The 23821-nt window shown below is 42.0% G+C and overlaps 1 protein-coding gene and 1 pseudogene across 1 annotated transcript; one reads left to right on the plus strand and one right to left on the minus strand.

The window, feature by feature from the left end:
* Nucleotides 1–1903: 1903 nt before the first annotated feature.
* Nucleotides 1904–2866, minus strand: LOC141732736 (olfactory receptor 6B1-like). The gene has a single exon (XM_074562054.1). It carries the CDS (start codon nt 2837–2839, stop codon nt 1904–1906), a length of 936 nt encoding a protein of 311 aa, XP_074418155.1. The 5' UTR covers nt 2840–2866.
* A 6431-nt stretch (nt 2867–9297) lies between these two features.
* LOC141732650 (olfactory receptor 10A7-like) lies at nt 9298–11293 on the plus strand (annotated as a pseudogene).
* The last annotated feature ends 12528 nt before the right edge of the window (nt 11294–23821 follow it).

Consider the following 23821-nt stretch of genomic DNA (forward strand, 5'->3'; position numbering starts at 1 on the left):
AACTGCACACAGTACTCAAGGTGAGGCCACACAGACGCTAAATACAGCAGGATAATCACCTCTTTTGACTGGCTGCTTATGCTGTGTTTGATGCACCCCAGGCTGTGGTTTGCCCTCTTGGCTGCCAGGGCACACTGCTGACTCCCACTGAGCCTGCTGCCAACCATCACCCCCAGATCCCTTTCTGCAGGGCTGCTCTCCAGACACTCCTCTCCTAGTTTATAATTGTGCCTGGCATTGAGCCCTAAGGAGCACCGCTTGTTACTGGTCACTGGATTTCACTGTACTCCACTGATTGCACTGGTTGGATCCCCATCATCTGCCAAATGGCAGGTTAGGCATTTAGGGCCCAATAGGTACAAATCAGCAGCTACTGTCCTCTAATATATCCTATAGCATTTGAAATCATTACACATGCCAACAGATATGAGTCAACACTTCAGAAATTTCCAAAACCTTCTGTAGTTACAGCTTGAGGCTAGAGAAGGAACCATGGAGCATCTCAAATGGCACCTGATCCCTTTCACATTGCAATACACAGCATCCTGTGTCCCGTTTTCCCTAATGTGCAATCAGCTATGTATGGATATGCTTTCAGGGACTGCATCTTTGATCAGTTATGGGTCAGTTTGGCCACAGTGGATTTTCCTGTCATTCAGTGTTGTGAACTACAGTGTAACAGGGAGAGGTAAACATAACCAGAAAATTATTTAATCCAGAATACTAAGTTCCTATCAAAAATTTTATTAACTTAAATTTCTAGAGTGCCAATTCCTGTTTATCATACTTCTGCTACCTATGGTGCTGGTTCATTACAATGCCAGTAAGAAAGGCACTCACACTCTGTAAAGTATCACTTGAAATGCCACTTATTGGAGCTAACACTGTAATGAAAAACAAGATGGTACAGAAAATCCTACGTCCTTCCAGATGCTGTGAACCCTGAGTTGTACAGCATCAAGCAGACCTCTGATCAGGGAACAGTATGCTGTGCAGATATGTCTGTGGAAATGTTACCCACTTTTGGTCATTTGAGCTATTATAGGGAACAATTGTTTCCTTAAAAGGGAACAATTCTATCCAGCATTCCTACTGTCAAACAGAAAGGATGTTAACATAAGAAGTTCTTTCTGCACATTTAGGTAAAGGAAAAGACACACAAGTGGAATAATCACAGGTACCAAGTGGGAGCTGATTGCAGGCTATACTGTTAAATTCAACTGGCAAAGTTTATCCTGCAGCCAATCGATATGCACAGCATAACAAAGGTCTGAAGACACAGTTATACAAGCAGCAAAGCGTATGCCTGGGCCTATTCTGGTAAAATGTTAGGTGGATCACTAATTCCTCAGTGTATGATGGTCTTCAACTCAAGTTTACTACACACTACTACGTGCCAAAGACGAGGTAGTGTGAAGGTACTATTTATGCAAGTAGTATAAATAGAACAAGAGTAACATTTTCTGTATATACTAAGATTTTGATACAATAAGGAAGTCAGCCTATTTTTTGAAAGGTGTTTTAGCTCTCTCTAACTGTGTCTTTAGGGATTTGGCCAACTGATTTTCAATGATATCCAACGTTCCTACATGGTTTTGAAAATTATAAATCTAGGTTTTAGGATTTTCAAAAGGAAATTATCCATCAGCCATGGTTCTTGTATGACTTATTATATTGCTATTGTAGCAGAATAATTTACAGCCAGGTGTAGTTCAGTCATCAAAGCATCCTCATGAATGGGAAGGAGGCATTCCCACATAGAAAAATGATACGATTTCTTCCTTGCCAGACTTCAGTGTAGCAAGACAGCGATGACCGAGTCAGCAATGAACAAGCTGTTCTACATTTCAAGAAGGAAACTTTTCACTGCTGTCCTTTGTCGCTGTATCCTTAGCCTAGGAGCTTACTGGTGTGCAGAGCAGCTTGTGCCTATGGTCTTTCTCAGAATCTCTTTCACCTCCTTGTTCCTCAGACAATAGATTAGAGGGTTCAGTGCTGGAGTGAATACAGCATAAAAGATAGACACTATTTTGTTGAGGTTGAATGGATGGATCCTCCTGGGCCTGGCATACATGAAGAGAGTGGCTGAGAAAAAGATAATGACTACAGTGAAATGGGATGTACAAGTGGAAAAGGCTTTTCTCCTTCCCTGGGATGAAGGCATACACAAGATAGTTGACAAGATACAGCAGTAAGAGAAAACAATGATTAAGAGAGGTATGAGCAGGATCACCAAGGCTAATACAAAGTCCACTGTTTCTGCAAGGGACATGTCAGTGCAAGAAAGGTTCAGGACTGGAGAGATGTCACAAAAGAAGTGGTTTATGATTTGTGGACCACAAAATGTGAGGCGTGAAATAAAAGACACCTTGACCAAGGAAATGGAAAAGCCTCCTGCCCATGACAGAATCGACAGCTGAAAGCACAACTTGTGGGTCATGATGGTTGGATAGTGCAGGGGATGGCAGACGGCCAAGTAGCGGTCATAGGCCATTACAGCCAAGAGGACACATTCAGTGCACATAAGGGAGATAAAGAAGTATAACTGAGTCATGCAACCGGAGAAGGAGATGGTCATGCTCTGTGACCAGAACCCAAACAAAAGCCTAGGCAATGTAACTGAGATGTACCAAACCTCTAGGAAGGACAAGTTCCCCAGGAAATAATACATGGGCTTTTGGAGGTGACGATTCCTTTTCACCACAAAGATGATGATTGCATTCTCAGTGATTGTTACCATGTAGGTGACCAGAAAGACCAGGTAAAGTAAGGTTTGGACCTGAAGCCCATAGGAAAATCCCAGAAGAATGAACTCATTGATAGCAGTTTGGTTCTTCATTCCATATTGGGTGTCCACAGCTATCCCTGCAGGTTTCAAAGCAGAAGAAAAATCAAATGTTAGAGTTCCTCAAAAGCAAGTTTGTGTGAAGAATTAAGGGCACTTAGTAAACTGTTTCCTGTGGAATCTTTTTACAAAGTAGAATCAACATTTCTTACAAGAAAGGAAGGAAGAGAGAGACACATGTTTTTGTTTCCAATGACTTGGTAGTTTGCTTTCAGTAGCAACACTGGAAAAACAAATGGAAACTTGGCAAAAAAAAAAGCTCCAGAACACCTCTGTAATGCATACTATTTTCCTGTAGGATGGAGTGTGGAAGAACACAGAGACTCTGGCTGATGACATTCCCATTGCTGAAAACAGTACCACAGAAGTTCTGGTAGTGTACAGACAAAAAAGGCTAAAAACATAGATGTAATAATAAATGAACGTATAGTTTTGATAATGTTGGACTTTCTTCATTTCTGATTAGGAAATTATCCATCTCTGTATTTTTCAGTGACAGTGGTGAGGTTTATCAGAAGAGATTGCATGTTTCTATTGACTGTTTTGTTCTAGATTCCTTTTATAATCAATCAATATCTTCTTAATTAATTGAGCCTAGAGTATAATACTGTCTTTAGATATATGTCCTTCCAAAACACAGCACATGTTTACGCTCTAGAAATGCCTATTTCTCCTCATGGACATTTTAGTGATCCTTGACTGACCCTGAAGTAGTTGTCTGTACCGTAAATTATTTAAGATGGAGGAGGTGAGGTTTATTCTTACTACTTTTAAGGGAAATGAGAGCAAATGATGAACATATAAACATACCTCATTCCAATCTACTTACTCTTAGATTTTATAGCTCATTAATATATGCATGTTTGCGTATGCATGAGATAAAAATACGTCTGTACGAAAGATGTGTTAGTCTATTCAGAACTGTAACATACTCTTTAGCTATTCTCTTTCATCACGTACCTGAACATGTATGGTCCTTTGACTAATTAAGGGATGACAAATTTGACTGAAGACAAGGAACAAAGCTTTGGCAGCTTCTTTCTCCAAATATGAAAACAGAATACTTTCAGGAAATCATAGAATTGTAGAATCTGTTGGGTTGGAAGGGACCTCTAAAGGCCATCTAGTCCAACCCCCCTGCACTAAGCAGGGACATCTTCAACTAGATCAGGTTGCTCAGAGCCTCATCAAGCCTGGCCTTGAATGTCCCCAGGGATGGGGTCTCCACCACCACTCTGGGCAACCTGGGCCAGTGTCTCACCACCCTCAGTGTAAAGAACTTCTTCCTAACGTCTAATCTAAACCCACCCTGCTCTAGTTTAAAGCCATTGCCCCTTGTCCTATCGCTACATGCCCTTGCCAACAGCCCCTCCTCAGCTTTCCTGTAGGCCCCCTTCAGGTACTGGAAGGCCACTACAAGGTGTCCCTGGAGCCTTCTCTTCTCCAGGCTGAACAACCCCAGCTCTCTCAGCCTGTCCTCACAGGAGAGGTGCTCCAGCTTGAACATCTTCATGGCCCTCCTCTGGACCTGCTCCAACAGGTCCATGTCCTTCTTGTGCTGAGGACGCCAGAGCTGGACACAGTACTCCAGGTGGGGTCTCACCAGAGCAGAGTAGAGGGGGAGAATCACCTCTCTGGATCTGCTGGCCATGCTTCTTTTGATGAAGCCCAGGATGCGATTGGCCTTCTGGGCTGCAAGCACACATTGTTGGCTCATGTCCAGCTTTTCATCCACCAGTACCCCCAAGTCCTTTTCCACAGGGCTGCTCTCTATCACGTCATCCCCCGGCCTGCATTGATAACGAGGATTGTCCCTACCCAAGTGCAAGACCTTGCACATGGCCTTGTTGAACTTCATAAGGTTTGCTCGGGCCCACCTCTCCAGCTCGTCCAGGTCCCTCTGGGTGGCATCCAGTCCCTCTGGCCTGTCAACTGTACCACTCAGCCTGGTGTCATCTGCAGACTTGCTGAGGGTGCACCTGCTCCCACTGCCTGTCACTGATGAACATATTGAACAGCACTGGTCCCAGTATGGATCCCTGAGGGACACCACTTGTCACCCCTCTCCATCTGGACATCGAGCCATTGAGCACTACCCTCTGGATGTGACCATCCAGCCAGTTCCTTATCCACTGAACAGTCCTGGCAAGCAGGATACTTTTTTGATACCTTTTGTCCATCCAAAAGGAAAAAAAATCCTTTTCCACAGAACAAGTCCTGGTCAAGATCCATGATGCAGAGGAGATTCTAAGCAAATAAATATTCCCCATAGAGAACAGCAGTGACTGTCTAAAGCTCAGTGAAGAGTAAAAATGGAACAAGAGATCACCAAACATCTACCCTCACATTCAGCCTCTACAGTGTTCCTTCTATCCTGTCTTTACTATTCATGCCTTCCTAATGAACTTAAAAAAAGACCTGTACATCTCCAATTAGAAAAGTCATTAATAAAAAAGAATAGACACTGACGTGATACACATCAGTCGATATTTTTGTATTTATAAAACACACTGAGTATTTTTGTATTTACAAGGCACACCAAAAGAATATAAAAATCAAGGTAAAGAATGGCAAGCCAGGAAAAAACTTGCCTTTTTTTTAATATGGAAATTTTAATCGAAAGACTTGATGCATTTTGCTATTATTTTTAACTTGCAGGTATATTCCCTCATTATACATCTGTCAGTTTACATGATTAAAGTGTATGGTATGGGATAATCAAGAAGAACTGATTCTTTAGGCATTCAACCCAGTAATTTACATTGTAATGGATATGTGATTTCCTGGTTTATTTATCTGTTACTGCAAGACAACATTAAAACTTACTTACCAATTCAGGATTTCCAGGTATGCATGTGGCCTTTAAACTCTTGTAATGAGCAGTGGAGCAGATCTATTTTTTCTAACCTGCCTGAAAGGTTGTTCTTTAAAGGACTCAGTGTCTTCTTCTGGGAAAGCTTCTCTTGTACAAAAAAGCCTGAGCTAATAAAGTCCTCTGCCAATTAAAGAAACGAAAGGGGAGAGGAAGCTTATTATCTCTAATTATCTCCAATAATTATCTCCAGATGACAATTTATATGTATAATTCTATGTAGTAGAAACAGAGACTGAAATGACATCAAGGGAATAAAGACCATAACGGAAACTATACCTGTCATGCTTTGTACAGAATAACAAGTGTCTTTTCTCTAAAATGTATTAGAAAGACAAGACTAGATAGGAATTACATTTGCTGAATTTTTTTGAATTCTGCAGTTTTATTTTGAATGAAAATAGACATTTTGAGAATTATATATATATAATTCTTTTTTAAAAAAAGTCTCCTTCAGTTTACACATCTAAACATTAAAATGCAGGGATTGGTTCATGTTTAAGAAATCTAAATATAGACATCTATGTAAATGTGTCTACCATAAGTATTTGGAATGCAGATTTTATTTTCTAGGCAGGCACTCAATGTCATCTTAAATGTCATTGTATCTATCTAATGACAAAACTGCCTCCAGAGATGATGACATATTACAGTATATATAGTATACATATATATATAGTGTATATATAAAGTATATATACTATCACATGTGAGTATGTATACTAATGTCAGGTACAGCACAGCTTCCTTTGAAAGAAAAAACCAGGAAAATATACAGAGAAATATCCTTGTATTCTAATACAGTTCCCATTGTAAACAACTGAAGAACCAGGAGTATGGAATACATTACAGACAGAAGACAACTCACAACTAAGATATCATCGGATGTACTGGATGTGTCACTACAAAAACTGACACCACTCAATTTCCTTTCTTTTCTGGTCATGTTTATTCTTCCTTCTAGAGAGGTTGTTACATCTTAGATGGTACTCTCCTAAATAATCCCAAGGTACAGCACAGCTAGTCAAAGCACCTGGCAACAGAAAATTTCATTTAGAAAAACTAAACAACACAAACCAAAACAAAACGTTCTTTGCTGGACCAATTACTCTGCCTATATGAAAAAACAGTGAGAGATGGAAAGGTAATAGCAAACACTTACTTTTCATTTGAAACAATCTCTATTGCAAAGCTTTGAGTATGATTAATAAGTAAATGATCAATTGCAATTATTCCCCAACTGATTTTTTTTTAAATACGAAGTGTTATTCTATCAAAGAAAAACTGGGGTGGCATTGTTTGTGAATTCTGTCTATCAAAGATTTTTACTGGACTGTAATTTTTTCTCTCTTGTAAATGTTTTTTTCCATTAAAAAATTCCAGGGATTCAAACAAAATTTAAAGTTTGATGGATCAGCCTGCAGTTCCCAAGATCGTCCTTCTTGCCCATTTTGAGGATGGATGCAATAATTGCATTTTGAAGGCTTTGCAGACTTCCCCTCATTCCATGAGCTTTCAAAGAGAGCAGAGTTAATTAAATGAAGCTATTTGCAACCACGTTCAATGAAAGTGAAGTAAAGCAATCTTTTTACAAAAGTTTAACTATTAGAATGAGTTAGGTCTAGTTAGTATAACTGACAGCATTAGTATGTGAAGTATAACTGAATTTTGCCTTAATAGAATTAGACAAAATACAATTATCCACCTCTCCCAAATAGTAAAATAGCTTAATGGGCTTAAGCAAATACAGGCCCTAACTATTGAAACAAGATAATAATCACAAAGGAATGCAAAGCTCTTTGGAAGTACCTGGGACAAATAGATTGTGAAAGCCAATAATGGTGACAGTATACCAGAAAGCACCAGTAAAACTCATGATCATAGGCCCTTGTTCTCATGGGGGACTTCAATCACCCTGATACTTTCTGGAAAGGCAACACAGCCAGGCACGCATAGTTCAGGAGGTTTTTGCAGAGCATTGATCATAACTATTTGGTGGTGGAGCAACCCATGAGGAGAAATGCACTGCTGGACTTTGTGCCGACACACAAAAAAAAGGACTACTTGGGGATGTGAAGGCTGGGAGTAGCCTTGGCTGCAGTGACCATGAGATGGCAGAGTTCAAGATCCTGTGTAGAAGAAGCAGGGCAAAAAATAGACTTAAAACCCTGGACTCCAGGAGAGCTGACTTTGGCCTTTTCAAAGACCTACTTGGAGGAATCCCATGGGCTAAGGCTCTAGAAGGAAGGGGGGTGCAAGGGAGCTGGTTAACATTCTAGCACCACTTCCTCCAAGCTCAAGATCATCACATGAGGGGATCAAGTGCATTACTATGAGTAAGAAATCAAGAAAAGGAGGCAGGAAACCTGCATGGATGAGCAAGGAGCTTCTGGAAAAACTCACATGGAAAAAGGAAGTTTACAGAATGTAGAAAAAGGGACTAGCCACTTGGGAGGAGTATAGGAATGTCATCAAAGTATGCAGGGATGCAGCGAGGAAGGCAAAGGCACACTTGGAATTCAATCTGGCAAGGGATGTCAAGGACAATAAGAAGGGCTTCTTCAAGTACATCAGGAGCAAAAGGAAGACTAGGGAAAATGTGGGCCCACTGCTGAATGAGGGTGGTGCCCTGGATGCTGCCTTTTCTTCAGTCTTTACTCCTAAGGCTGGCCTTCAGGAGTCTCTTACCCTGGAGGTAAGAGAGAGAGTCTGGAGAAAGGATGACTCTCCCTTGTGCGAGGACAATCGGGTTAGAGATCATTTAGGGAAACTGGATATTCACAAATCCATGGGCCCTAATGGGGTGCACCCACTAGTGCTGAGGGAGCTGGCAGATGTTATTGTGAAGCCATTCTCCATTATGTTTGAAAGGTCATGGAGAACAGGAGAGGTGCCTGAGGACTGGAAGAAAGCCAATCTTCACGCCAGTCTTCAAAAAGTGCAAGAAGGAGGACCCGGGAAACTCCAGGCCAGTCAGCCTCATCTTGGCCCCTGGAAAGGTGACGGAAGAGCTCATTCTGGACGTCATCTCTAAGCATGCAGAGGAAAAGAGGGTTATCGGGAGTGGTCAACATGGATTCAGCAAGGGGAAGTCATGCTTGACCAATCTGATAACCTTCTATGATGGCATGACTGGCTGGGTGGATGAGGGGAGAGCAGTGGACGTTGTCTACCTGGACTTCATCAAGGCTATTGACACTGTCTCCCATAACATCCTCATAGCTAAGCTGAGGAAGTGTGGGTTAGGTGAGTGGACAGTGAGGTGGATTGGGAACTGGCTGAATGACAGAGCTCAGGGGGTTGTGGTCAGCAGTGCAGAGTCTAGTTGGAAGCTGTAACTAGCGGTGTTCCCCAGGGGTCAGTACTGGGACCAGTCTTGTTCAACATCTTCACCAACGACCTGGGTGAGGGGACAGACTGTACCCTCAGCCAGCTTGCTGGTGACACAGAACTGTGAGGAGTGGCTGACGCACCAGAAGGCTGTGTCGCCATCTAGTGAGACCTGGACAGGCTAGAGAGTTGAGTGGAGAGGAAGCTAATGAAGTTCACCAAGGGCAAATGTAGGGTCCTGCACCTAGGGATGAATAACCCCATGCACCAGTGCAAGTTAGGAGCTGACCTGCTGGAAAGCAGCTCTGCAGAGAGGGACCTAGGAGTACTGGTGGACATGCCAGTTGACCCTGAGGCAGCAATGTGCCCTTGTGACCAAAAAGGCCGATGGTCTCCTGGGGTGCATTAAAAAGAGCGCGGCCAGTAGTAGGTTGAGGGAGGGAAGTTATCCTCTCCCTCTACTCTGCCCTGGTGAGGCCACATCTGCAGTACTGTGTCCAGCTCTGGGCCCCCCAGTTCAAGAAAGACAAGGAACTACTGGAGAGAGTCCAGTGGAGGGCTACGAAGATGACCAAGGGAATGGAGCATCTCTCTGATGAGGAAAGGCTGAGAGACCTGGGTCTGTTTAGCCTGGAAAAGCCTGGGAGGGGATCTCATCAGTGATTATCAATATCTAAATTCAGACTCTGGAGTCTTCTAAAAGTGCATTTTTCTCAAGCATTAGAAGAGACTTTACTGAAAAATAAAATTACTGAAAGAAATTAGTCCTGTGTCACTCAAACCACGACAACTGTCAAATGAGAACTCCTATTTTTTTTCCTAATTCCTAATAATTCTTTTTATCTGGAAAGTTATTCATTTCATGTTTTCTTTTCTTGCAATTTGGAGCATGGTTACAAAATTTGAGATTTACTTATGGAATTAATTTGAGGTAATGTTTTTCTTCATCTGTTGATTTCAGTGAAACATATCGGGAATTCATATTTATATAAGTATGAAGACTTCTACTACCACTGTTTAAATTTCTCGGATCTCTCAGGAGTTAAGCATCTAAACTTAGATGCACTGAACTCAGACTTTCACTGCACAGGTAATATTAGGTAGTTTTATTTTCATCTGTCCATAAACTCTACATCAGAGGCAGAATTCATCTGAGTTTGGCCTTCTGAAATTGTTGTACTTTATGGAGCTTAGTACTAGGTATAGTACTGATTAGACGATGTAAAAAACTGTATAAAGTTTATGACTTTGTTTCTTGGAGTGATCACAATTGCGTTCCTACCTTCTGTCCTTTTGAAGTCTATCTGGATGAACCATACAGAAAAGTTGGTAGAAGCAACTGCACCACAGTGACTGTGTTCCTTCTCCTGCGCCTCTTCAGGCATACTGAGATGCAGATCTTGTTTTACTTCATGTTTCTCCTGAGTTACACTATTACTATCATTGGCAACAGCCTTATCGTCGTTGTCACACTTCACCCAACCTTTTATACACCCACGTACTTTTTTCTCAGGGTCCTCTCCTTTATGGACATCTGTACAACTTCATCCATTGTACCCAAGATGTTAGTGAATTATCTGTCTCAGGACAAGAGCGTTTCCTACGTAGGCTGTGCTGCTTCCTGATTTTTCTAGCAGGAAGTTGCTGAGTGCTATCTTCTTGTTGCCATGGCCTATGACCATAACATGACCATTCACAGCACCCTGAGATACATAATTATGATGAACAGAAGGGGTTGTTTTCTCCTAGTCCCGCTGTCTTTCCTCACTGGTAATGTTGTGTCGGTAGTGCAAACTGCTTGGGTGTACATATTGCCATTTTGTGAGCCTAAAAGATTAACCATTTCTTCTGTGGTATCACTTATTATACTTTTGTGCACTGAAACACCTCTGTATGAAATTCAGGACACGATGACTACACTATTGGTCTTTTTCACCCCATTTTCTCTCATCCTTCTGTCCTATATCTTCGTCATCTCCAGGATTTTAACCATGCCCTCTGCAAAGGGAAGATACAAGACCTTCTGCACCTGTTCTTCCCATCTCCTCATGGTGGTGCTGTACTATGGGACCGGGAGACTTATTTACCTAAGACACAAGTTCAGCTATCCACAAGATGCTGAAAAAGTTCTGACTTTAATGTACACAACCATAACTCCCATGTTAAATCCCATTATTTACAGCTCGAGAAATAAGGATGTGAAAAGGATTTTAAGAACAATGATAAGAAAGGTGAGGAAAAGGTAAATTTCTTACTGAAAACACAGAGAGTAAGATTCATGGGATAAATTCAGATATCAAAGGAAGACAAACGCAATGTTTCTGTGACGTCTTTGTATCCATTCTATTCAGCAAAGAAAAAAACCAGAAGTTGCAAGGAAAATATCACATGACCTGTTTCTTAGGGTGATAAAATCACAGCCTAAAAGATTCTACTTAACACCATTTAGTATAAAAGAGTCTAGAAGAATATTTATCCTACCTAACTGTACTACTTTGTCATTCAGCTCCAGAGAAAGACATCTAAAAGTAAATGTCTACATGTGAGGTAGCTGTCTTAGCTCTAATTATAGTAAATCAAGAGATAATCAAGTATATAGAAAAAATAATACAGTGCTCACTCTGGAATACAGAAAGTGATTTGAATAATTATAAATGATATCTTTAGAATAAGTCATATGACAAGATAGATAACAATCGAAATATAAAACCTAAACTGAGATGTAAGAAATTAGTGTAGATCTGTCAGTTGAAGTAAAAACTAAATAAACTTCCATATCCTATTTGTATTTTCGTAATCATTTATTAGTGATATCCTTTCTACCATTTTTCCAATATTTTTATTTCTTTTTCCAAGAGAAAAAAGTAAATATTTTTAGGGTTTTTTAAATTATAAATTTTCAGTTGTTATACCAAAGAGAAAAGTAAGAAAATAAAACCACTGAAAACTGAAGAAAACCCATTAATTCCTTTTCTTGGTCCAGTTTTATTGTCTTTGTTTTCTCTACTATGATTTCTCTGTTCTGGAAGTAATGTTCAAGCCTTCTTCATATAAGCTTCTGAGAAAAGCTATCAAGTTGGTGAGAGAAAGCACAACTAGACATGATTTTAAAGGTGATTGTAGTACTTACATCTAAAGGAAAAATGTTCAAAAGTTTATAGGTATCAGTTAGTCCCAAACAATTGTCTTAAAAGCCCCTTCGACTTCTTTGTTCTTCAACGTGTGTGATATCCAGCTGAGCACTTCCATGAAGCTCCACAGGGCGAGGAGGTTTTGCACATCCCTTCTACAGATGGTAGTTTGAAAACAGTTGACATAATAAGGATGTAGGACAGGACAATCAACAGAAAAGGACTAATAATGAGCCTTGCAGACATAGTGAAGAGCACAGCCCCATTCTTGGATGTGTTTGTGCGTGCCAACTTCAGCACAGGAGAGCAGTCACAGATAAAATGGGTGATCTGGTTGCAGGCAGACTGAAGAGTGTTCTTTAAGTGCTCTGTGCCACTTCTGATGAAAATGCCAATGATGTAAGAAGTGGATGCCGGAATAGCACTTCCTAAATTGCCAATGGCTGTGTAGTGCTTTTGGCAGCGTATGGCAACATAGCAGCCATGAGCCATGGCTTCCAGAGCACATCACCCTCTGAGTCCCAGGATGGTGAAGTGATACATTAGTGCTACACAGCATGATCTGGAGTAATTTTATGCTTCACAATGAGGTGAATCAGCAAATTGGGAATAAAACCGGTGATGTAACAACTGTCAAAGATCAGTTTTGCACAGAATAAATGCATGGATGTGTTTTCTTTAAAGAGCATAATGATGAGGACATTGTCCAAAAAATGAATGTCCAGAAAATATAGGAAGAGAGGTCTCCAGCTTACCAATATTTGAAAATCAACCAGGATGAACTCACTGTTTGTCATATGAAATCTAGTAATAGCCCACTTCAGAACCATCACCTTTAAAGACACTACGTGTGAGGAAGTATTAATAAATGGGAAAATTCCCTGTTGTGCAGATCAATATGAAAGCAAGCTTTCCCACTATTCATCTACTGTCATTTATTTCAAACTGAAAAGTATTGGCATTAAACAAATTATTATCAGCCATTGTTTAAAAGGGGTTCTTTTGATTTGCTCACTCCTCCTAGTTGGGATAGGGAGAGAATCATGAGAGTAAAAGTGAGAAAACTTGTGGGTTGAGATAAAGACAGTTTAATATGTAAAGCAAAAGCCTTGCACACGAGCAAAACAAGCCAAGGAATTCATTCACTACTTCCCATCCGCAGGCAGGTGTCCAGCCACCTCCAGGAAAGCAGGGTTCCATCACGTGTAAGTTATTTGGGAAGATAAACACCATGGCCTTTCCTCATAGAGCAGGCTTCCCAATCCTTTGATCATCTTGGTGGCCCTTCTCTGGACCCTCTCTAGCCTGTCCACATCTTTTTTCTATAGCGGGAACCAAAACTGACACCATATTCAGGTGTAATGACTTTATCTCTGCTGGTGATGCCCTTGTTGATGCAACCCAGCATTCTGTTAACTTTCTTTGCCACAGCAGCGCGCTGTTCACTGTCCACCAGGACTCTCAGGTCCCTTTCCATAGAGCTGCTCCCCAGCTGGATAGTTCCCAGCCTGTGCTGCACTCATGGATTATGTTTTCCCAGATGCAAGACCTTACACTTGTCCTAGTTGAACTTCATAAGGTTCTTGTTAGCCCCCTCTTCCAGCCTATCCAAGTTTTCCTGCAGAGCGACTCTCTCTTCCGAAGTGCCCACTTCCCCACTCAGTTTGGTATCATCAGCAAACTTCATTAGGGTACACTTGATCCCATCATCCAGATCACTTATGAAGATATTAAGCAGCGTTGGGCCCAATATCAAGCCCTGGGGGACCCCACTTTTGACAGGTTGACACCTCTGGGTGCAGCCTGTCAGCCAGTTCCCCACTCACCCACACAGACCACTTGTCTGAACTGTAATACGTCAGTTTCTCTAGGAGGAGGCTGTGGGAAACCATATCAAAAGCCTTAGAGAAATAAAGGCAGACAATGTCCACTGCTCACCCCATGCCAATGGAGCAGGTTACTTTGTCACAGAAGGCGATCAGATTTGTCAAGCACAATTTGCCGTTGGTGAATCCATTCTGGCTTTTCCCAATCACCTGCTTCATTTGACTTGTGACGGCCCCCAGGAGGATTAGTTCCATAACTTTCCCAGGGACTGAAGTAAGACTGATGGGTCTGTAATATCCTGGGTACTCCTTTAAGCACTTCTTATAGATGGGGGTGATAGCCTTCTTCCAGTCTTCTGGGACATCCCCTGATCTCCACAACTTCTCAAAGATTATGGAAATCGGCTTCACAAAGACATCAGCCAGCTCTCTTAACATCCTCGGGTGGATATTGTCAGAGCCCATCGATTTGTAAGGGTCAAGCCCCTGTAATAGTTCATATACCAACTCTTCCTTCACTGACAGTGGGTTTGTGTTTACATCAACCTGGATTGTTGTTCCCAAGGCCTGGGGCCGAGCAGTGCTGGAAAAGACAGAGGTGAAGAAAGTAATAAGAACCTCTGCCTTTTCAGCATTGTTGGTGACTGATTCACCTCTCTTATTTAACAGTTGGCCAATATTTTCCTTCTGTTTCTGCTTGTTGTTTACGTACCTTAAGAACCATTTCTTGTAGTTTTTGACATCTTTAACCAATTTCACTTTGAGCTGCACTTTTTGCTTTTTTAACTGCATTTCTGCACATCCTGGCAATGTCCTTGTAGTTCTCAATGGGTATTAATCTGCTTTTTCATCTCTGGTACGCTTCTCTTTTGGCTTTGAGCAGACGCAGAAGCTCACAGTTAAGCCAAGGGGGTCTCTTGTTCTGCCTTCTTCCCTTCCCTTTAAAGGGGATAAACTATTTTTGTGCTTCCAGGAGAGTGCTCTTGAAAAACTCCCAGCACTCACTATTGTCCATGGAAGTTTCCCACAAAATCCCTCCCAGCTGAGCTTTGAGCAAGCTGAAGTTTGCTCTTCTAAAATCTAAACCCTTTGTCCTAGCACTAACCTTCAGACTATCACGCACTGAGATATTACAAAGCAGGTTTTCTTGGTTTGTGACTAACAAGTCCAGCAGAACGTCATTGCTGGTTGGCACATCTAACATTTATATGAGGAAACGGTCTTCTACACATTCCAGGAACTGGAAGAATGGATGACATGTGAGCTGCTGTATTGTTCTTCCAACAAATGTCTAGGTAGTTGAAGGCACCCATATGAAACAGGTTCTATTGACCTGAAGCTTTCTTAAGTGACCCAAATATTGCTTCATTGGCCTAATCATCTTGATTTGGAGGTTGATAGCAGATGCCTACTATGAGATCCCCCTTGGAGACGAGCCCTCTGATCTTGACGCAGAGGCATTCAGTGGGCTTCCACAATCACCATAGCTGACTTCTATACATTCAAGATTCTCCTTAACACAGAGCAAGACTCTTCCTCCTCTTCTTCCCTGCCTGTCTTTACAAAACAGCCTATAGCCATCCATTGCAGTCCTCCAGTCATGTGAATTGTCCCACCATTTTTCAATTATTCCTATGATATCATAACTTTCTGACAGGGCATGGAGCTCAAGTTCCTCCTGTTTGTTCCCCAGGCTGTGTGCTTTGGTATACATACATGTGAGGTGGTTGGTCTTCTGGTTCTTATCTTGGGAGGCAGCTGAGGAACATTTGTCACTGCTCTGGTTGCCCGGCTTATTGCCCAGTTGGTTGCTATGGTGTGAGCATTGCCACTTTGGACCTAGCCTCCCAAGCCCCTCAGTTTAATGCCTTCCTCACCAAGTTGGCCAGACTGCTGTCCATGTGATGGGAGCACTGAAAGCTAGTTCAGGTGTACAAAGTGAACCTGATACCAGATGAGGATCTAAATACTGCCTCTATTGCTTACTGACAACGTAGCTCAAGCTAGAATTTTACTGTGGCAGAATTCAGCAGAAGAAATACAATCATGTCAGCTGAAAATGTGCTTTCCACATTAGTTTTACAGTTGAGCAGCACTACTTTCAAAGCTCTGTGGGACAGTGTTACCCTTGCTTTAAAAATCATGTGTAATCCATTAGGAATCTGTACTGTGTTTCATAATACTTTTCTTGGCATCCTCTTAGGATTTGTGTTTAGTTAATAACTTCTGAAAGAGAAGGACGAATCTCATGGCACTTACTTTTCTATCAATAATAGAGTTACATAGTCACAGAAATTAAGGCTGGAAAAGAACTTTGAGAATTCTGCTCTAAACCCCCTAATGCACAGTAGAAGTACATTCCTGTAATTCTGGCTAGGTATGTGATTAATTAATATTAAAAAAAGTGGTACTGAAATTTGGTTTTCAGTCTAATTATGCAGTATACTCTGTTGCTGTAAGGGACGGACTGTAAATTCCCTGATGAGGGGCAGAAGGCCCTCCAAGCCTTCAATGGAACGCCTCAAACACTTGCAAGGAAATAAATAATGCAGGCCTGGCCTTCAAAGAACTGATAAGGCTCACACTTCTGGCACCTGAAAGTGTGCGAGAACTGTCTTGTGAAGACAGGATAGTTCTGCCACTCGTGTGGTGAGCTCACTAGTTCTCAGTTCTCCAGGCCATTGTGTCCAATGAGTGACCTTTGCTTCATTATCTGCGAAATGCATATGAAAGCGCACACCCCTGCATGTGCTAATGAAGATTATAGAGATCATGCTAAACACGTATGACTATGGCACTCATCTCTCCACCCAAATCATGCTGCACTTCACCTGGGAGAAGGGAGAAACATGATACGAGGCTGTCCTCAGCAAGAGGGGTGGACCATGCTAATTCAGCAAACATAAAAGGGGAAAATAAGTGCCCCTAGGGGGAACAAAGAAGAAACAATAGAAGAAGATAGTGCCTGGGAAGATTCTTCCCAAGAAAGAAGACCGTGCCTGGGAAGATTTTTCCAAGAAAGAAGATTATGCCTGGGAAGATTCCCTGAAAAAGACGCTGGAACCAGGACCGGTGATCTCTTTATCTCTGTCTTTTTCTCCGTCTTTTCCTTTCTCTATCCCTCAGTTTCTCTTTTCTCTTAGAATTAAGTAACGGTTAGAGTTGTTAAGTAACGACCTTAAGTACGACATTAAGTACTGCTTGCCATAAATTGTCCTATCCCTGTTGTTCAGTGACACAGTGCACACCTCACCACTTGCCATAATTTGTTATATACCAAACCAATTATCATGGACTTGTTAAGACCTACACTAACCATTTTGGTAAGCTAATAAATGTTTCTATATGGATCTTGAGATTTATCTCACCATAGTCTGCACCGTTGAGAATTTAGGAATCTGAAATCACTTACCCCCCCTCTTTATTGGGAGTGGGATGTGACAGTTGCTTAATGAACCTTGATATTCAGTAAGCTTTTCTTAATATCTAACCTAGAATTCTACTGCTGAAATAAATCCGTTATCTTGTATTTCTTTTCCTGTGAGACATGAAGCAGAGGAGTAATTTCATTTCTGCAACTGACTTTTATGTACATAAGAAGCTCTTGGTTTGTTCTTCATATTTGTGGAATAAATACTAAATTGGCTAAAAAATACAAAAGTACAGCATTGTTCACACATTAAGGAAAAGTATAAAATCAAGAGGCTTCTGAGGTAGAAAATAGCCGCAGCTGGCATGAAGGACACAACATCTGTGGTTCCCTGATAAGCTACATGAGGTACGGGACGGGATGCAATTATTCCGTGGCTTTACCTTATGATGTATAGCGGATACAGGAATGGGATGATACCATGAAACAGATAAGCTGCCAATTAGCTGCCCGCTCGATGCTCAGAGCCAACATTTTGTCAAATTTTGATGAAATGCTGTCCTTTGTGAGAACTTTGCTCATTATAATGTCATTATAATACCAAAACACACCTCCATCCCGAAGGCTACCCGCCTCCAAGGTGCGACCACTCCTTCTTGAGTCTGCGCCCTGAATTTCTCGTAAACTATACCTTTAATTGTGAAGCGAGAGAAATTTACACCAATCATGATAAAAGTATGTATGACTAAAGTCACTCAAGCTCCACCTTGAAGATAACAAATAGTATAAAAATAGCCCAAGAGAGGGGGGATACCCAGGGAAGACACCATCATAAAGAATTCCATCACTGACTTCTGGGATCAGTCGACGGGCTGAGCCTCTCTTCCCCCCCATAGGGACGCCTTTGGGTAAGACTTAGATTATACCGAGTGCTTCCTCGGGAAACTTAGAAATTTCTCTAGAGACTCTCTTTTCTACATTGAAAGCCAGGCTGTATCGTTTATAACTTTGTCGCGCGTTTTGTATATGTAACAATACTTTCATTTGCACGTGCTTTGCAGACAGTGTATTTATCACCGGCAATCCTAAGAACCTATATATCTGTTGTTTAAATAAACTGCACTTTTTTAAGTAGCTAGTCATTTTGGTTGCTCACTGAACGCGACCAAAGACTCGAGAGTGGCCGTGCTAGTTCATGAGCACGACTAGACAGAAGGTGCAGTCCACTATTAGTGTATCCAAATCGTAATAGTTTAATACATATTAAACGCGATTGGACTGATCGTGGTGAATTGGGCATCACTCAGAATTTAAACCTAGCCGCACCTAGCCTCCCACCTCGGTGAGGAGTGTTAGAACGCAAGGGGGTTTATCTTCTGCCAAAACCGCTTTGCCCCTTTTCACGCAACAGAATTTTGCCATTGAATAGCTAGTACCCGCCGGACAGGGTGGCTCACTGCCCTCCCCGGGGATAGGAGTTTTTTGACTCGGACTCTGACAAATCAATCAAATTACGCTCCGGTGCAGAAGGCACAATTTTCTCACAGCTTGGGGATTCTCTGGTTAGACTTTTCTCCCCAGCCGAATTATTCTTTCTAGTTAGAGATTGGACCAGTGTACGGAGATCTCCCGTAGGGACACCGTGCAAGAATTGTCGGGGCACCCCTAATTGTAGGGCTTTACGCCACAACTCATTCCGGTCCTTATCAGGCTTAAACCTTTCCACCGGTTTGGGGTTTTGAGTGTGAGTTCGGACTTGGCGAACCTTTTGGGGGTGTTCGGAGGATTTTTCGCTAGTTAGGCTGGCCCAGCCCATTCGGTGCCCGTACTGGTCTATTTCCTGTACATATTCATTCCAGGTGGGCATGTAGCGACGCCGGCCCCGCCCACGAGCATCCCGAGCCTCTCATATACGATCTTGAGTACGAACAACAAATGGCTTCAGGCAATCGGGAAGACCACGGATGAGAGGGGCTAATCGATCGGGGTCGATAGCAGCTGACATTGGGGATTTCCGAAATTCCTCTCTGTCATACATGGCTTGCAGACAAGCTGCTTTCCGTATTGCCGCAAACAGTTCAGAGTAGCCTGTAGCTCTAATCTCTAATGGCTCTCCCCTCTCTCGCGGATCCATACCACCTGCCCAAAAGGCTGCTCGAGCGGTTAGGGAATAATTATGATCCCCGTCCATTGTAGTTAAAAACACTCCTGGTCCCCAAGAGTCTCCTGCTTCTTCCTCACTCAACATAATTCTATCTCCTCCTTCAGAAGAAACTCGCCACACATACTCAACAGCCGATTCTTCTGGCCGCCTCGAATATTTTTCCCTTATTTTCGCTAACTCTGTTGGTGTCCACGGAATAGTACGCACAGTGTTGCGGACTTCCTCATCATCCTCATCAACCGTGGTTTCAGTTTTAATCAGAGGTCGTAAAGGAAAGACTCGAGATTTCACAGTAAAAGTCCTTCCCTCCTCATCTTCTTCCTCATCTTCACTATTAGACCAAAAATCTCCGGTCTGGGTTCCGGAATTTGGATAACACATTAATTTACGAATCTGTTGGACCTGGGTCGAGGGCTGCATTTTATCTAAGAGCCCAGTCACCCTTTCCAATAACATTTTAAGTTGGTGATTTTCACTCCCAAGTTGAGCATTCCGGTTTCCTAAACATTCATTCTCACTCACAAGCTTATCAACTTGAGTTCTTAATTTTTCTCCTGTCTCCTTTTGAAAGGCTAGTGATGACTTCAACACCTCATTCTCCGATTTCAGGGTTGCATATTCTACAGCTGAAATCAGATTAGGAGCAGGGGTTTCCCTAGCTTCTTGTTGTGCACAAGATAAACAGGCGCCTAACACTGCACAAATCACACCTTTGCCTTTCCCCGCTCTGAGCTTCTGTGAAACCCGACACTCTTCAATACGTTCCACCACTTTCTCTTCATCCTTCCAAAATTTACGGGCCCACTCCTTCCCAGCCTGGGAAGGGGCACAATCATATTTTTGCAGCAGTTTATCCATGGCAATCCTGCCGACTACGCCAAAATTCTCTTGCGTGAAAAGGGGCAAAGCGGTTTTGGCAGAAGATAAACCCCCTTGCGTTCTAACACTCCTCACTGAGGTGGGAGGCTAGGTGCGGCTAGGTTTAAATTCTGAGTGATGCCCAATTCACCACTATCAGTCCAATCGCGTTTAATATGTATTAAACTATTACGATTTGGATACACTAATAGTGGACTGCACCTTCAGTCTAGTCGTGCTCATGAACTAGCACGGCCACTCTCGAGTCTTTGGTCGCGTTCAGTGAGCAACCAAAACGACTAGCTACTTAAAAAAGTGCAGTTTATTTAAACAACAGATATATAGGTTCTTAGGATTGCCGGTGATAAATACACTGTCTGCAAAGCACGTGCAAATGAAAGTATTGTTACATATACAAAACGCGCGACAAAGTTATAAGCGATACAGCCTGGCTTTAAATGTAGGAAAAGAGAGTCTCTAGAGAAATTTCTAAGTTTCCCGAGGAAGCACTCGGTATAATCTAAGTCTTACCCAAAGGCGTCCCTATGGGGGGGAAGAGAGGCTCAGCCCGTCGACTGATCCCAGAAGTCAGTGATGTAATTCTTTATGATGGTGTCTTCCCTGGGTATCCCCCCTCTCTTGGGCTATTTTTATACTATTTGTTATCTTCAAGGTGGAGCTTGAGTGACTTTAGTCATACATACTTTTATCATGATTGGTGTAAATTTCTCTCGCTTCACAATTAAAGGTATAGTTTACAAGAAATTCAGGGCGCAGACTCAAGAAGGAGTGGTCGCACCTTGGAGGCGGGTAGCCTTCGGGATGGAGGTGTGTTTTGGTATTATAATGACATTATAATGAGCAAAGTTCTCACAAAGGACAGCATTTCATCAAAATTTGACAAAATGTTGGCTCTGAGCATCGAGCGGGCAGCTAATTGGCAGCTTATCTGTTTCATGGTATCATCCCATTCCTGTATCCGCTATACATCATAAGGTAAAGCCACGGAATAATTGCATCCCGTCCCGTACCTCATGTAGCTTATCAGGGAACCACAGATGTTGTGTCCTTCGTGCCAGCTGCGGCTATTTTCTACCTCAGAAGCCTCTTGATTTTATACTTTTCCTTAATGTGTGAACAATGCTGTACTTTTGTATTTTTTAGCCAATTTAGTATTTATTCCACAATATTCCCAAAGTAAACATGACCAGTCCACTTAGTCTTTTAGGTTATGTTTTCAAAATCCTCCAATAACTATGTTGCTTTTTGCTGGATTGTCTTTCTAATTAATTTGTGAGTAGAAAAGAGCAATTTACAGACTACACTGTGATTTATTTGCCCATGATGATGTTTGCCAGAAAAGCATGATGTCCAGGGATTTTGGCAAACTTCAGATTTTCTTCAGAACTTTTGCTTAAGTTATTGTTCTGTTTTCAGTATTTCTGCATTGAACTGCTGTTATCTATTCCTTCTCTTATTTGAACTGCTTGTTGGTGCATACAGAACTTTTTTTTTTTCACACCATGTTGTTACAACTAATTAGAATGCTAAGTTTTGCCCCAGGAGCTTTCTGCTATTCTACTTTAGAATATTGTTGATATAGGAAAACATATGCAGCATTTATCTATCATTTAAGTCATTAATGAATATCTTGAACACTAGAACTCCCAGAAAATGTGCTGTATATGCTTTCTTTTTATAGACTTGCTATTTGGAGATTAAATATTTAGGAATGGTTACTAATTTTAGGGGACTAATTAAGACTCCTCAGCATAGGTATCTAATGACACTGGACCTAATGTCCAAATGTCCGAAGGTATCCAAAATAACTGCAAAGAGCTCGATGCATAACACAGGACCTACAGATTACCATACTTCTGAAATACATTTGAGATGAGAAAGGATACCCTAGGTATCTCTAATTCAGCTGTCTATCTATTTTTAGGTATCTACTTCACTACCCTAAATTTTACCTGGTTGCTCTTGGCAACTTCTCCTATTATATGGGTTTTCAGCCATACAATATGTGTGTGGAACTGGGACCGGACAGTCCGGATGTGGGGAGCGAGTGTGGAGTCTTTCTAACCGCGGTTCTAATCTCCCGCGAGGGAATTGGCCGGTGAAGAGACGAAGCGTCAGAGATTGAGTGAAAGACAGCCCCGGGAAAATTGGGTGCTTGACTGCTGTGGTGAGTGGAAGACAGCCCCAGGGAAAAGGGGAGCGGGAAAGTGACGTCAGATATACCCCAAGACAGTCCTTTGGGGATAAAATTGGCTAATGGGAATATTGATCCAGCTACTAAAAATAAGGCTAAAGTTAAAATGATTCAGTATTATATGATAGAATGGACAAAGGAACCTATACGAGCGGACCATTTGTATTGGCCTAGATATGGGTCCTTTGAAGGGTGGATGTGCCAGGCTTTAAACCTTTATGTAACCTCTAAAGAATCCTTCAGCCCAGAGGAGAGTGAATATGCCTCCTGCTGGAAAGGGGAGATTTGGCCAAAAGGAGTTAGTACCTTTAAAATATCTGAGATCTCAAGGGAAGAAAAGGAGAAGCGGTGGGATCCTCTGGAAACTTTGCCCCCTCCCTACCGCCCCCCCTTCTCCTGGAAAAGAGCTGACACCTAGTGCTAGGAGAAGGTCGGACAGGTCTCAGAGGTTCATTGAAACAGTATCACTTCCAAACTCTCCTAGGTTACGGCGGAAAACTTCTGTTAAAGTCAAGGAATCGGAAGACGGTGCAAGAAACACCAGGAGTTAGTTTATTCCCCTTAAGGGAAGTACCCCTGGGGGGAGCACAAGGGGGGATAGGATTTGTAAACGTTCCTTTGACTTCCACTGAAATCAGGAACTTTAAAAAGGAATTAAAAAGGGTTACTGGAAGATCCAATAGGCCTATCAGAACAATTAGACCAATTCCTAGGCCCTAATATTTATACCTGGGAGGAAATGCAGTCAATAGTAAGTATAATATTTTATTCCGAACAACGGCAAAGGATTAGAACAGCTGGGATGAGAATTTGGGAAAGGGAAAATCAGCAAGGCCCACCTGGGGACCAGAAGATGCCAATAGTACACCCAAATTGGAATCAAAATGATGTAGAGGGTTGTAGGAACATGAGTGATTATCGAAATTAAATTATTAAAGGTTTAAAAGAAGCCGCTCCTAGAGGGCAGAATGTAACCAAAGCATTTGATGGGCAGCAGGGAAGGGAGGAAACCCCGACCGAATGGTCTGAAACGCTGCGACCTGACATGAGACAGTGCTCAGGAACAGATTCAGAGAGTCCCGCGGTGTGGAATAAATACTAAATTGGCTAAAAAATACAAAAGTACAGCATTGTTCACACATTAAGGAAAAGTATAAAATCAAGAGGCTTCTGAGGTAGAAAATAGCCGCAGCTGGCATGAAGGACACAA

The sequence above is a fragment of the Larus michahellis genome, chromosome 18 (assembly GCF_964199755.1).
Source record: "Larus michahellis chromosome 18, bLarMic1.1, whole genome shotgun sequence".
NCBI lineage: Eukaryota > Metazoa > Chordata > Aves > Charadriiformes > Laridae > Larus > Larus michahellis.